Raw genomic sequence first — 15,116 nt, forward strand, 5'->3', positions numbered from 1 at the left:
TTATTTATTATATTATAAATATAATATAATATAATCTATGTACCTATATATAAACTTGATTTACAAGTGTTGTTTTTTTCCCTTTTATAAAAATGGTAAAATTTAAATTTAAATCCCTATGTTACCCATACCTATATATAATGGGTCACTTCCCTTTTTTTCTTCTTATATTTTTGCATTATTTAGAAAATGATAAATTTTAATTTTCCCCTTATGTTACACTCAATTTGAAAATCATTTAACAATAGTAAAATTTTAATTTTGGTCAATGTGCTACACTCGAATTTAAGATCTAATCTTTATACTTCAACTTTTTATTTAATTAGGTACCTCGATTTTTGTAATGTCATTTGATTAAAATATTAATTTAACTTTTAAGAGTTGTAAATACTGTTAAAATCATTTGTTAAATTTAAGTCAATTCTATTTTTTTGTTACATGGTTATAAGTGAGTATATATATTTTTTTAATTTTAAAATATCATTCTAATAGATTTAATAAAAAATTTAATAATATTAATAATTAGATTTGAGTTTTTAAAACTGAAAATAGAGAGATAGAGAGTAATTTCCTGAAAATTCGAAGCCTAGTATATTTTAATATTTAAATATTTACTTTGTAATTTGACTTAAAATAATTAACCAATCCGAAACGTGATAGGAATCATTCCAATATGGCATAGGAAAGGAAGCTCCATCTTCTTCATGCTAACACTTGGCATACACTCACCATATTTCTTTATTTATTTATAAAATGATTATTTTTAATTTTGGTCCTTCTAATATGCTCAATTTTCAGTTTTAATCCTTTTTATTTGAATTTCTAACATAATTTGGTTTCTATAATTTTTTAATGTTATTAACTGGTTTAAATAGTTAATATATTTAACTTTTCAATTAAAATGTTACGTGGATAAGTATAAAATTTGAAAGTGAATTTTTAAATCCAAAAAGTAGATGAATTGAATTCTTGAAAATAAAAGTAGGAGGACTAAATTCCAGATGTATGAAGTGTAGATATTTAGAGTCATGGTTGTTTGAATTGGACTAGCCGGTCAAATCAAGAACCAATCGAGGTATCGATCTGAAAGACATCAGGGTGATTGATTCGTGAACCGATACAGACCAATTAAACCAGGTTAAAAAAAGATTGAACTGATTTTTTTTAAATATATATTCTTTTATTTTATGATTTTTTAATTATTTCTTTAATCCAATCGTACAAACCAATGGCCTAGTAAGTTTAGTCACCAATCCGGTTTTGAAAACTTTGCTTAGAGTATATTTTGATCTTCAAATTTTTACTCTATAAATCGATACAAACAAATAATCAACCCAATGTTTAGCATGGGCATCCTTCGCCTCCAAAAGGAGATTTTAGTAAATAATCAAATATAACACTTGGGTTAAGAGTCAAGTTGGTAATTTCTTTTACATCTCCCCCTCTCGATACCCAATAATCATATACGCCCCTAAAATAAAGAGCCTTGAATATTAGAAAAAAGCACTTATACTGAACAAAATTAGGTGAATACCCAAAATTGTGATCATTTTATTTCTATCTTTCCATATATAGCCTAAAAAAAAATTCTTCAAGAGTTTCAAGTCCAAAAGGGGTAGACCATACTAATTTTAAATTATAAATCACTTACTTAAACTCGGAACCATCTCTAAAATCCAAACCCATTTTCAAATATATTTTAAATTTATAATTTTAATTTTTATAAAATATATAAATAATAATTTAATATATTTTTATTAAAATTTTAATATAAAATATTAAATATATTTTTTAATGTTACATTATAAATTACATATTTATTATAAATCTAATTTCTATGTGACATAAAACATAATAATATAGAAATAGTCAGCCTCCAAATATCTGACGGGATTCCGGGTTTGGACAGCTAACTCGGCCTTTTAACAGGCCTAGAGTGCACCAACAACCCTAGGGAAATCAACATCTAAATGAAACCAATCGTCACCGTTGATTTTTTACTATAAAAGACTCCAGTAGGGTTTAGTGACAGATCTCTATTCTCTTTACTCTCTCTCAAAGCTCGGCTGCTAACCCCTGTGCTCAAAGCTATGGTAAAATCTCAATCTCCTCACAATACTTTATTATCTTTATATATTTTTCTAATTTGCTCTCTTTTTTTTTTTTTGTTAATTTAGCTTCTCTTAAATCTGTTTTTGTACCGTTTTTGATGTCAGATTCCTGTTTGTTCTTCGTTTTTGATTGATTAAAATTCATAAAAAACATGAAATACTGGATGCATTTTCTTTACGACGTTACAATTTTGTTTGAGAAAAGAATCAATAGAATGAGCTAATCTCTTGTTTTCCTGTAATATATTTAACTTCAGTCTAAGCAGTGTCTTCGAGTTTTTTTTTTTTTGTCATTTTCCTTTTTCCTGAATTATTTAGTAGAATTGACCCGAATCGAAGCAAGCATCAAGAAAGTAAAGCTGTTTATTATTATTTTTCATTGGAAAGAATTAGGAAATGTTTGGTTGTTTGTTTTGCAATTTCGTTTTTTACTTCCATAAGAGAAATGAAAATAAACGTGTTTATAGAAGATAACATTGTTTACCGATTGTTAATATTATCTCTTAAAGCTGAAAAATTATGGTGGTAAGTATTGATGTAATGTAAAATATTTGTAATTGTGAAAAGCATGGGACTTGAGTACTTAACTTATGCTTATATTACTTTGACTAGCTATCTTTCTTTTAATTACCTACGTTTGATCTATATTTGGACATAGGAGTCAGGAAATAAATCCGCCAAGATCCCCAAAAACATGGAAAAACTTGAAAAAAATGTTGAACATACTCTCTATGACATTTACATTCGAGTCTAAATAATATAGTACTTAACAGTTTTATAGGTTTATTTGTGTTTGAAATGGTTGTCATAGATGCTTCCTCATTTTGCTGAGTTGGTTTGTTTTGTGGCCTAGCCTTACGTGAAAGCTCAAAAGTCAAAGGCATACTTCAAAAGATATCAAGTTAAGTTCAAGAGAAGACGAGGTATGATACTGATGTCTGTACCTTAAATAGTGATATGCAGATCTGTCCTTGCTTTCTTTGATGTTTTAATACTTTTTTAATCTTGTAGAGGGCAAGACTGACTACCGGGCCAGGAACCGTCTTATCAATCAGGATAAAAACAAGTACAATACCCCAAAATATCGTTTCGTCGCAAGATTTGTATCCTAATATTGGACTGACTGTCTTCCCCCCGCCCCCACTTGCTCACTTTCATTTGGTTTATGATGTGGGTAGCAACTAGCAAGCAGCCATTTTTTATGTCAACTTCTGTGAGTAATTTGTTCTGACAGCCTGATAATTTGTTTGAGGCTATGACTTTCTGTATGCAATTATATGTGCTAACCTATATTGATTATTCTTTCATTTTTTTACATTATTCTTCGTATAAACATTTTTGGGCCGCTGGTTAACATTCCAACCTTAACACATTTATTAGACCAATAAGGATATAGTTGCACAAATTATACATGCTAGTATTTCTGGTGATATAGTTCTTGCAGCAGCTTATGCTCATGAACTTCCCCGCTATGGACTTGAAGTGGGCCTTACCAATTATGCTGCAGGTGTGTCATTTTCTTCTGTATGAATATTCAAATGGTCTTTTTACTCCCTGGCTGAGGGTGGTATCTTACTTGATGATGCTTCAAACACAGCTTATTGTGTTGGACTCCTCTTGGCTCGCCGAACACTGAAGCAACTGGAGATGGATGCTGAGTATGAGGGAAATGTTGAGGTATGCATGTGCCATTATTTTTAAGGTTTGAAGAATTATGGGTTGTTTACACCTTTCGTTTAGATGTATGATAAGTTTGTAAATCATGTGTCATTTGCTCGCAGGCAACTGGGGAGGACTTCACTGTTGAACCAGCAGAGACCAGGAGGCCTTTCCGTGCGCTCCTTGATGTTGGTCTTATCAGAACTACTACTGGTAACCGTGTTTTTGGTGTTCTCAAGGTAAGTGGAACCCTTTCCTATTTATGGGTCCTGATTCAGGTTGTGCTCATTGGTTTTCTTTGTCCTAGTCTTATCAAAGTTGTGGAATCTTTTGATCATAACACAAATATTCTAGCTTGCCTAAAGTTGGATAAATACCTGAGCCATGATTATGATACAAGAAAAATATACAAACATAACACAAATATAAGAATTTCCCTGTTAATCATCATGCTTGCTAATTGAGTTTTCAGTGCATTGATATTTCTCATCTGTATACCTCAACATTGTTGAGGTTGAGGTGTTAATTTCTGGAAGTGAAAGAAATAGTTTGGTATGTATTTGGAACCCTAAACCCTAAACCCTATTTGTTGAGGTTAAATTTCTGGAAGTGAAAGAGAAGAGTTTTTTGTAGATGGAACAATTGTTTTGATATTATAAAATTTTGTGCAATGAGTATTTAAGCTTATCTGTTTATGGTAGCAGCTAGGCCATGCTTTTATGCCATTTATTGCTGAAGAAAACTATTCTTGGATATTATCTTTTAGCTCAACAATCTTCCACTTGCATTTTCTAATCATTCAGTTTTAATGTGTAGTCCTGTTTCATTTTAGGGTGCTCTGGATGGGGGAATTGATATTCCTCACGGTGACAAGAGGTTTGCTGGATTTAACAAGGACAGTAAGCAACTTGATCCTGAAGTTCACCGCAAATACATTTACGGTGGCCATGTTGCTGCATACATGAGGGTAAGGTTTAAAGTTTATGAAGTGGTGGTTAGAGGGGAGTGATGATGGTGTTGAAGTTCTCTCTCGTCTTAATTTGGAAACAGTTTCATATCTTGTTGTCTGCAAGTCTCACTTTGTCAAGTTGACAGACTTTAATGGAAGATGAGCCAGAGAAGTACCAGTCTCACTTCAGTGAGTACATTAAGAGAAGCATTGAGCCTGACACCATAGAGGGAATGTACAAGAAGGTTCATACCGCCATTCGTGCAAGTCCAGAAGCAAAGAAATCCGAGAAGGCTCCTCCCAAGGAACACAAAAGGTATAAGCTTCTTTCTCTGTCTTCTTGCAATTTACTTATTAACATAGTTCAGATAGCCTATTAAATCAGGCATGACTGACCAAACTAGTTAGTTATATAATCTCGAAAGAAAACTTGATTTTATTCCCGACGTGGTTCTGCATGATAGGTACAACCTGAAGAAGCTGTCTTACGAGGAAAGGAAGGCGAAGTTGATTGATAGGTTGAAGGCTTTGAATTCAGCTGCCGGAGTTGATAATGATTCTGATGAGGATGATTGATCAAGCCGCTGAAGTTGATGCTACGGTTGAGGAAAACACTGGGTGAATTCAGCATCGGAATTTTTGTTTTTGTTCTTTTTTTTTCCTTCTAAAACTTCATCCTTTTGCTGCTAGAATTTAAGAAAAAAAAAAGACTGAAGCCTTTGCTTCTTTATTAGGTATATGAGGAACTGACATTTTTGCCTGCTGCTTCCGTTATTTGATAGTTTAATTTTATAAGTACTATTCTATTCGTGGCTTCTAAATATTCACTCCCGGCAGATTCAAGATTGGAGCTGTTGAGACGGGTTAATCGTTTCCAGTGACTTATTCGAGGATAATCGGTAAAAACCTTGGATTCGAGTGATTTTTACCGATAGTAACAAATATCCTATTGAAGATATTAATCTAATAATATAAATGAAGGTTAAAGTATCATAAATGGAGGTAAAAGTATGTGTTTATATTAAAATTGAATTACATTTAAAAAAATAAAATTGAAATTTCTTACAAAATTGTGAGCAAACTCATTGATTAAAATTTATTTGTTATTGGATTATTTTGTCTGTTATGTGGATAAAATTTTAAAAATAAAATAAAATATTTTAAATATTAATTAATTTTTAATTTAACTTATTAAAAAAAATAGAGTAAAAAGCAGCCTTCATAGAAATTTCAGCAAGCCAGCGTGATTTATTTAATTATTTGAAATTATTTTTATTCTAAAATAATTAAATAAGTGAATCCAAAGAAAATTGGAATTGACCCCGGGAAGGGGGAGTCACCCACGCTCTTCGAAAGCAAATAGGACACCCCGACGGACCCCCAGAGAAGCTGCCCGAAGCCTGAGCCGAGAGGTATAATTTACAAACAAAAAAGTGGTCGTTAATCTTACTGCAAAACCCTGAAAAAGTACAGCTTTCGTTGCCTCCAACGTTCTTTGATCAACTGTTTCTAACCCTTCCATTCCAATCTTTTGGGCTCCCTTCATTTCATTCCTCAATTCTCAATCCTTTTCTCCTGTTTGAAATTTACTCGGTTTTGATTTTTGTTCAAATTTGTTTTTGCACTCTTTTCCCTTTTTACTGGTACTGAGGCGTGAAGACTGCTGAACAGAAGAAGAGGAACGTGCTTTGCTTTCTCGTGATCTGTAAAAGCATCTCAGCAACTTTGCTCCAAGTCCGTGGTAGTCTTGATTTCTTTCTACGTTTCTCGTGTTTCTCAGTTGATTTTTTTTTTTTTATGTTTCTCTTTCTCCTCTTACTTCTTCTTTGTTCATAGAATTAGTTATAGTTTAGCTTTATTTTTCTTGGAAATTTATGAAACAAAGAAGATTCCTGGGGTAAATTTATTCATAGAATTACTTATAGTTCCACAACCATTTGGCCTTTTGTTTTGAACTGAAATGGTTATCATGTAAACGACCTGGCCTTTATCAGTTTTACTTCACAGTTGACATATTTAATCCACAACTGTGAATTGTGTCAATCATTAAATTATTGAAGTATGAGAAGAGCTTCAGAGGGGCTGGATCTCATTCTTGTTCATTCAAACGACACTAGTTGTTTGGTAAGTAGAAGGTTTCCTAGATTTGCCCAACCTGTGTCCAAAATCGGCCTTCTGATGATATTCTTGGCCAACTCCACCTTAAAGTGGTCAGTTTGGAGATTCCTTTTACTTAGCAGTTCTATCCTACACAGCTACCCTTAGACATGCACAACACCCTTACACTGACCCATCTTTATCTTGCAATCTTTATACAAATTTACACATTTGAGAACGAAGATTTGGCTGCCTCTGTGCCCTCTTCCATGGATTTCCTTCCCCATCAGATCTGTATTAGTTGAAGATAATGATGGTTGGGAATGGCATATATGCTGTGGCAAAAGTTTTCAGCATTTGGTACTAATGATACATTTGTTCCGAGTACAAATGAAATTAAGGAAGATAATGATAGAGGAATTAATTGCTACGTTAGAGAAATCTATTTGAGGTGAAAATCAGCTATAGAACCTAAAAGTTGCAAGATGCTACTTTTGCACACATGTGAGAGAAGGGGAACAAATTAAAAAATAAATGGACTTACCAGACATGGATGCATTTGAATTCTAAAATGGTAGAATAGCATTGTTGTGCTATAGTATATGCTTTTACGTTAATCGGGATCTCTTTAAATCTTGTTTACCTCTATGGTTATCTTTTACTTGATATTCATGGATGCTTCCCCTGACTTTGGCTACAAAATTACAGCTATGATGTTAAATGTTTCATGAATCATTAACTCATGGATTCGGAAGGCCAGAAATTTGGAAGAGGTACCATATCTTTAGCATGTGGTTTATAGTTTTACTCTGTTATTCACATTGCATTTTTTGGTTGATGCTGGGTTTGCTATTAGGTTCTTACCTATTATTGTACTCTTCAGTCTTCACTGTCAGAGTTTGTGGACTATATGTTTTTTTTTCCTTAAGACAATAATGGTTAATGATATTTCTTTGATATCAGTCGGGATCATTATGATACGTCACCATCATTCCCTATTTTATATTACATCTGTGTAAAATATCTGAAAGTCATGCATGATGGTTATTTTGCTTGGTTATATTTTTTCATCAGTCATATATTGTATACATGTAGCACATGTTTCTTGTAAATATTTTTTTAACTCGAAAACTATCCACTATCTGTTACTTGCTAACTAAGTTACTCAAATGATGCGAAAATCACACATGATGTATGTTGCTTATAGTATTACTCACAGAAAAGTTTAGATTCCTTGACACTATTCTGGTTTAGTATAACATGAAAATCTTGGATTGATGATTTGAGGGTTAGTTGACTAAAATTTCATGTAAAGTTAATTGGTATTGGATATTCTTCTTCTTCTTCTTCTTCTTCTTCTTCTTATTACTATTATTATTAACTGACAAGATAAAGTTTAGGGCCAAGGGAGCTTAGTGGTGCTGTTGATCTTGTAAGTCGGTATAACTTGCTGGTTCACCATGACTTCTTCTGCAAGAAACATCTTCCGATGTCCATCTTAGACAGTCACTATCTTCATACTGTGGTGGGAGGTACTGAAATTAGAAAAGGAGAAGGAATGCTGTTGGGCCAACTTATTCAGAATACATCGTATAACAGAGAAACTAATGTCCACTTGCAGCCATTTGACCTGGATATTCTTACGGATGCTTTCGACCTGAGAGAAACCACTCCTGTTGAATTGCCTGAGGTAAGAAATTTTCTTCTTTGAGATTAGCTTTATTTAAGTTTCCCATTGATTATTGAGTCGGTAAAAAATTCATGCTCATACATGTTCTCGTATTGACAAAAATTTTCTTTGTTAGTCATGACTTCATTTGAAGTTCTTAACTAGTTTGTTCTTTTGGTAGAATGAAAAAGGGGTTCCTACAATTTTTGGGAAATCAAAGGGTGAAGCCAAAGACAAAGACAAAGAAAAAGAGAAGAAGCATAAAAAGCGCAAAGATAGAGAAAAGGATAAGAATAAAGAGAATAAGAAGCTCAAGCACCGCCATAAAGATAAAGATAAGGAAACAAAGAAGGATAGAAGTAGCATCATGATTCACTCAAAAAAGCACCATGAAAAAAAGGGTTGGAAGTTTGTTACCTCTTTTGAAGCTATTGCTTGATCAGGTCATTTGGCCTCAAGTATTGTGGAAGGATTGTTAAGCTCATGGATATAAAAGTTTATGATGCTGTGCAAGGACGCAAAATCAGCCAGCTAATTTATCAGTTATTTGTTCAAGAATGACATTGTTTCTTTGAAGTTATGCATGAAGCATTTGCTTTCGACCATTAAAAATAAAATTTTCTGTTGCCAGTAATAAACTGGTATCTGCTGTTTCTCTGCACAAGTTTGCCAACTGATTTGTCATCATGAATGTCAAGAAATAATCCCTCTTTTTAAAATTAAGTTAATTTCAGAAAAGGAGGCATGATGGAGATGAAGATCTTAATGATGTCCACAAACACAAAAAAGAAGGTATTGCATATTATTCCGGATTTGCTCTATTTTTGTTGCATTATGTGGATCATCTTTTATATTTGTTATATTTTGGTATTAACATTATATACTTCATTCTTCTCTTTCACTCAGGCAAATCAAGGTACAATGAAGAAATAATTGTGATCACTCAATATTTTCATGTAAATGGTGCATTAGAACTAGACTGTTTGCTGCATTAGGTTTTTAGTAAACGTTTTTAAAAATGTCAAAAAGTATAACTTCCAAGGTAATTCTATTTGAAGCTGAGAAACTGGCTTCCATTGAATATTTGTTTTCTACTTTTCAGTCAAACCTGTGTCATAAGGGAAGCAATATTCTGGATCTGCTAAATTAGTATTTTCGAGATGATACCAGACGATCATGTGGCTGAAAAGGTTGTGGAATGGCGTTCTTTTGACTTCTCATAGAGTTTGTTGCATAGTTAATAAATTGCATACTTCAAGTATTCACAATTTCTAGTTTTGGGGACTATGATTCCACAGAGTAGGAGAACGACTGTTGTATTATCAAAACAAATGTTTTCTCTTGGTCTTGAATTGGTATGAACACTGACTATTTTGAATTTTGATCCTCTTTTGACTATTCATTATGTGATCTATTATGGGGTTGGGGTAGGGTTGAGAAGGGTGATTACATGGCAGTTAGGTCTCAAGGGTGTGTGTGTGCATATATATTACGGGGCTAGAACTTTAGTCTGGCAATCCTTGCGGCTTTAGGTGATTCTTATGGTTTAAATTCGCCTAAGTCAGCCTATCTCTCAAAAATTAAAATTCTTCAAGGGATATTCTCTAAGGCACTAGAATGAAGCAAAAGCAAACTCAAAAGATAAATGAACTCAAATCGAACCAAATTGAGCTTTCTCAGATCTAATGATACAATTTAATTACATTGATGGTTAAGACTTGTTTATCTACAAGATGAGAGTCTTAAGAGATTTAAACTTCATACAATCTTATCTCTTTGGATTTACAATATTCGTCATAGTAACTCTAGTTTTACTGGAGTGCTCCGTAAGGCCATTAAGGCTTCAAGTAGATGTGGTTTTTCATTTGTTTCACGAATCGAGGCAATCCAAGTTGGTTAAATGAGTTTGATTTAATTAGTTGGCCTCTATGAGACATTCTAAAGATGTCCTTGTTGCATCATTGGAATGACACTGATCAAAGTCGTTTTGAAATTGCCACGACACCTCGATTGATTCCCAACCATTCTCTTTGTTGGTAGTTTTGCCCCTCGAAACATTTGTCTTGACTTATGTTTCTGTCGTCATCTAACTCGAATTGTTTCCCTCCTTTGTACATCTCGTTTGTAGGAGCCCACCACTCTTACTTGCTCCTATTGTGACTTGCCTCACATTGAACATTGGGTAAACCTTGAGCATTGCTGCTAACTCTGGTTTGTAAACCCTTCGACTTACCCACTTCAGAATTCTAAAAGGGCCTATGCATCTTTGTTAAGCCCATGAGTCATAATGTAAAACACTAGGAAAGTGTTTGAGATATACTTTACTCATAGCATTTAATCGATTTAATTGCCCAGTTTGCATCACTGCTTTTCTCACAAGGTTTGGTTTACAACTCACCTCTCTCATAGGTGGTAGCCCCACCAATAACTCAACATGCTTCACATTGGTTTGCCACAACTCTGGCATTTTCGGGGAGGGGGCGAGGGGGGGTCTTTGTAGCCCTCCAATCTATTAAGTTAATGTTATTTCCACAATGAACATCTTCAGGTAGTTGGATTACTGACGATGCCTTTGTTCCATCTTTTTTATCACAACTCATCGGTATAACATATTTTCGTTGACGAGTATCCAAGATACATTTGCAATCGGCAAAAGGAACCCAAGTCAAGGTTCTTCATTTTTTCTCTTCATCAGGGTAATCTCAATAATTTTTTTCTCCCTTCCTGTTAAGATAGATATATATAGCCTATTGGTGCTAGTAAAGAAAAAATTGGGACCAAATTTTTTTTAAACACTAGTGTCGGCATAGGGATGGCTGGCACAAAAAAAAAAAAATCTAACAAAATCCTTAGGTGCCGAGATGGGGAAGGCCGAAAAAAAAGAAATTAATTTTTTTACCTGGGTCCTGGCCATGGGAAACATGAGACCAATTTTTTTTTCTGACACAGTTGCCTCCCACCACAGTGCCGACACAAAAAATTACTAATTTTTTTTTTCAATTTCTTTAGGTAGTGCCAGCCACGTGGACGTTGGCACTTAATAAAAAAATTTTTTAACCGAAAAATATTCGTATCTTTCAAAAGGTATATAGAAATACGCATACGAGTGTCGGCCATTGCAAAGTCGGCACCAAAAAAATTATTTTTAAACCTCGATCCAATCAGCGGGTAATGATTGCAGGTTGATTGAGTTGGTTGCTGGCACCGCTCGACACTCCAGCTTTTAGATTATTTCCGTCATAATTTTTTTTCAGGTTGGGTCATTTTTATAAATATTTATTTTTTTAGTTTAATTGTGTAAAAAAGCTTTATTATAATGTTACCAAAATTATCAAGTTCCATTTGGGCCTTGGAAAGAAATTAAGGCTCAAACACAGCAGATCTGTATTAAGCCTTCAATAGAATTTGGTGAAACCAAAACCATGCCAGCTAGATTCCCTGTCAGCCCAATCATTTCCACTCTTATCATCTTTACTCTCTTGTGTTTTTTCCTCGACAGTCATTAATGGAGTCCTTTTCCATCATCCTTTCATCTTCTCCACCCTTCCAAAATCACTCCAAAACCCTCAAATCAATTTCTTCAAACTCTATTTCTCGACAACCCAAATCTCCCACCATTAAACTACCCTCTCACAACCCTCTCTCGATCCTTCAAAACTCCCCTATTTTACAAACTGTAGCCAAAACCCATGTTTCTTTTACCTTATTTAACCTCTTTACTTCTTTCCGTTGTCTTGCCGTCGCTGACACAGTTATATCCTCTCCCGAGCCTGGCAAAGTAAACCTTGAAGCAGTGTTGGTCTCGGTTGATGAGTTTTTTAACAAGAATCCATTTTTTGTTGCTGGATGCACTTTCATTTGGCTTGTTGTTGTGCCTTTAACTAAACAGTACTTGAGTAAATGTAAGTTCATACCCGCCATTGATGCATTTAGGAAACTTCGTGATGACCCAAGTGCACAGCTTTTGGATATTAGAAAGAACAAGACTCTGGCTTCTTTGGCCTCCCCAAATTTGAGTTTCCTCAACAAGGACACGGTTCAACTTCAGTTTACTGCTGAAAATGAAGATGGGTTCGTGAAGAAAGTCCTGGAGAAGTTTCCAAACCCTGCAAATACTGTTATTTGTGTTCTTGACAAGTAAGCTTTTGGGATTTACTTTAATTGCTTTGTTTGTTATAGAACCATTTCATAACTGCATAGTTGTTTCCTCTTATTGTGTAAGGCAGTTTTGATGGGAATTCCTTGAAAGCAGCTGAGTTATTGTATAAGAAGGGGTTTAAGGAGGCTTATGCAATCAGGGATGGAGTCATGGGCAAGAAAGGATGGCTGGTAAGTCTGTTTGTTTCTTAGTAAATGGCTGAATCAAAGAGTTCATGGATTCTTTTTAGTAAAGCTCTGTTTTGAATACATTTTGTACTTCTGAGGACTGTAATTCAGTTTCATTTTTATGTTTCTAGTTTGGTTTCTTTTAAGCAATTTTCCTTCTTTCTAAATCATGTTTTTGAGTACATGTTTGTTTTATTCTTGTATCTTTTTTGGTAGATTTAGCAATTGATCTAATTAGATTAGTATTGACCTTTGGCTAATAGAGAACTTGAAACAAAACATCACCTGAATATGAGGTTTTTTGTTGATAGACTGAAGTACTTTGGATTTAAAATCTCATTCCTTTTATTGCTTTCTTTGTTTGCCTTCATTCTCATGTCTAAAATTGACCAATTGTTCCTTAGAGTCGTGTACGAGTGTCAAGTATGAGTATGTGTTCAACACGAGAGTATATTCAGATATGTGATGGTCACAAATACTTAGAAAAAATGAAGCCAGCAACATAGGTTCCTTTAGTTTATATCTCATTTATACTTTAAATATGTATACGTATATATGTTACCTGAACTCTTATTTTTTACTAAAATATCTGCGTTTACATGTAACCGTATTTGGACACTCACCTTTGTGTTAGGTTAACATGATAGAATATGGATTGCATGTGTTATGGTTTTTTGGTTTCATGCAGGCAATACAGGAGACCCTTTTGCCACCTTCTGTACATATTACAAGTAAGAAGAAGAAGAAGGTCAAAATTTCTAGAGGGTTCGGAGTAAACGGAGCAGTTGATCAAGTTGAGAATAAGAAAGAGGGTTCCCCTTCTACAAATGCTCCCATATTAGAAAGTCAAACCATGGATCATGAACTTACTGAATCTATGCCACATGCAAAAGTTGGTTCCCACTCCTCTTCTCCTTACCCTAATGTATGACTTCTCTCTTTTCTTATACATTATGTTGCTCCGAATCTTTATTTTTCTTTGCATATTCGAATACGAGTACGGGAAGAACTTTTAAAAATATGAACATATTCATGTCGGACACTCACCTATTCACTTCTCCTTACCCTAATGCGATATGACATTTTAACAATCCCTTGAATACATAGAAAAGAAATGAACATTTTCATTTGAGGTCCAATTCAAAGACTAATTTACATGTTAAATCCTTTACATTACATGAATGAATTTTACTGAAACTCACCTTCTTTTCTATGTAGTACCCGGATCTGAAGCCACCATCTTCACCAACTCCATCAAAACCATGAGAATGATAAGCTGTCTGTGAGTATCTCTGCCAGTGGTCACATGCACTCATCATTATCCATTGCTGAAGATCATTCCACTTTTGGAAAGCATACTTTTCATTTTTGTAATTACCCATATAATTTAAGTTCTATGTTTCTTAAAGAAACATTCTCAATTTTATGTTATACCATGTCAAATAAATACAATTTGAGGATCAGAGTTAAACACAATAGAGCCAAGTTACTTTTCATATAAAATTCCATCCATGCAAGTTTTACATGTTTATTTCCATGATAGATAGATTAATAGATATAGGTGTAAATTATGTCACAGGTGAAAACAAATTAATGTAACAAAATATATTTATAAAAAAAATTATATTATAACCAAATGAAGTTGTGAATCGAATGGTAAAGTTAAAAGTTTTAATCCAATTATAGTCTTGTTTTATTAAAAACATGAAAAGACAAAAATAACTTCATACAAGTATTGTTGCTTTGTATATAAAAATAGTATTTTTGTAATTTTTCAATCAAGTTAGTGCAATTCAATTAGGGATGCAAATATTGAAAGCAACAAGATTCACATATGTGACAATGAAGTTGTCCTGCATGTAATATCATATCTTCCATGGCTTTACTCTTGTGTAGGAGTGAGTAAAATCTGATTCGATTCGAAAAATTCGATAAAAATTTTAATTTTTAAATTAAATAGTTCGAGTTATTCGGATCAATTTGAATAAACAATCAAAATTTTTGGTTTAACTTGAATATGAAGTACACAACTCGAGTTATCCAAAAATTCGAATAAGAAAAGACAAAATTATTTCGTTTTGATAAATGTTTACCTTTTCTAAAGTTTAAAGTCAAAACTATTAAGTTAAAAGGTAAAATTACGTTATTTTGATAAATGTTTATCCATTAAGTTAAAAGACAAAACCATTATATTGTTTATGTAGTTAAATAATCTTGTACGCCATCTACTAGTTAAATAACTGGTCCATGTAAACGCAACATTGAGTATAAATAATAGGATTCGTTAACTTGAGTTGAAATTTTT

The 15,116-nt window shown here is 33.4% G+C and overlaps 3 protein-coding genes across 4 annotated transcripts; all 3 read left to right on the forward strand.

Annotated features, from left to right (window-relative positions):
- Positions 1-1,874: 1,874 nt before the first annotated feature.
- Positions 1,875-5,540, forward strand: LOC108470115 (60S ribosomal protein L5). The gene is made up of 9 exons (XM_017771338.2): positions 1,875-2,093; positions 2,965-3,034; positions 3,123-3,214; positions 3,492-3,618; positions 3,709-3,788; positions 3,893-4,009; positions 4,603-4,737; positions 4,866-5,035; positions 5,184-5,540. The coding sequence occupies exons 1-9, from the start codon at positions 2,091-2,093 to the stop codon at positions 5,293-5,295; spliced, it is 906 nt and encodes a 301-aa protein (XP_017626827.1). The 5' UTR covers positions 1,875-2,090; the 3' UTR covers positions 5,296-5,540.
- LOC108467924 (mediator of RNA polymerase II transcription subunit 19a-like) lies at positions 5,313-9,123 on the forward strand. The gene is made up of 5 exons (XM_053032110.1): positions 5,313-5,320; positions 6,026-6,131; positions 6,379-6,460; positions 8,217-8,506; positions 8,667-9,123. The coding sequence occupies exons 1-5, from the start codon at positions 5,313-5,315 to the stop codon at positions 8,922-8,924; spliced, it is 744 nt and encodes a 247-aa protein (XP_052888070.1). The 3' UTR covers positions 8,925-9,123.
- A 2,789-nt stretch (positions 9,124-11,912) lies between these two features.
- Positions 11,913-14,314, forward strand: LOC108467920 (rhodanese-like domain-containing protein 4A, chloroplastic). Of its 2 annotated transcripts, none has more exons than XM_053018163.1 (4): positions 11,913-12,622; positions 12,712-12,814; positions 13,500-13,703; positions 14,030-14,314. In XM_053018163.1, exons 1-4 carry the CDS (start codon positions 11,991-11,993, stop codon positions 14,075-14,077), a joined length of 987 nt encoding a protein of 328 aa, XP_052874123.1. In that variant the 5' UTR covers positions 11,913-11,990; the 3' UTR covers positions 14,078-14,314. The 2 variants fall into 2 exon arrangements, with proteins under 2 accessions (XP_052874123.1, XP_017624228.1); XM_017768739.2 differs by having other exon boundaries at positions 11,918-12,622; positions 13,500-13,736.
- Positions 14,315-15,116: the final 802 nt, after the last annotated feature.

This window comes from Gossypium arboreum, chromosome 8 (genome assembly GCF_025698485.1).
Source record: "Gossypium arboreum isolate Shixiya-1 chromosome 8, ASM2569848v2, whole genome shotgun sequence".
In the NCBI taxonomy this organism is placed as follows: domain Eukaryota; kingdom Viridiplantae; phylum Streptophyta; class Magnoliopsida; order Malvales; family Malvaceae; genus Gossypium; species Gossypium arboreum.

Bases quoted from the DNA above. Each gene is read 5' to 3' on its own strand.
- LOC108470115 (XM_017771338.2), top strand. The intron at 3,215-3,491 runs GTATCCTAATAT...CACATTTATTAG, and splicing joins ATCGTTTCGTCGCAAGATTT to ACCAATAAGGATATAGTTGC. The intron at 4,738-4,865 runs GTAAGGTTTAAA...TCAAGTTGACAG, and splicing joins ATGTTGCTGCATACATGAGG to ACTTTAATGGAAGATGAGCC.
- LOC108467920 (XM_017768739.2), top strand. From the start codon at position 11,991: ATGGAGTCCTTTTCCATCATCCTTTCATCTTCTCCACCCTTCCAAAAT. The intron at 12,623-12,711 runs GTAAGCTTTTGG...TGTGTAAGGCAG, and splicing joins GTTATTTGTGTTCTTGACAA to TTTTGATGGGAATTCCTTGA. The intron at 12,815-13,499 runs GTAAGTCTGTTT...GGTTTCATGCAG, and splicing joins TGGGCAAGAAAGGATGGCTG to GCAATACAGGAGACCCTTTT.
- LOC108467924 (XM_053032110.1), top strand. The intron at 6,461-8,216 runs GTAGTCTTGATT...GATAAAGTTTAG, and splicing joins AACTTTGCTCCAAGTCCGTG to GGCCAAGGGAGCTTAGTGGT. The intron at 8,507-8,666 runs GTAAGAAATTTT...TTCTTTTGGTAG, and splicing joins CTCCTGTTGAATTGCCTGAG to AATGAAAAAGGGGTTCCTAC.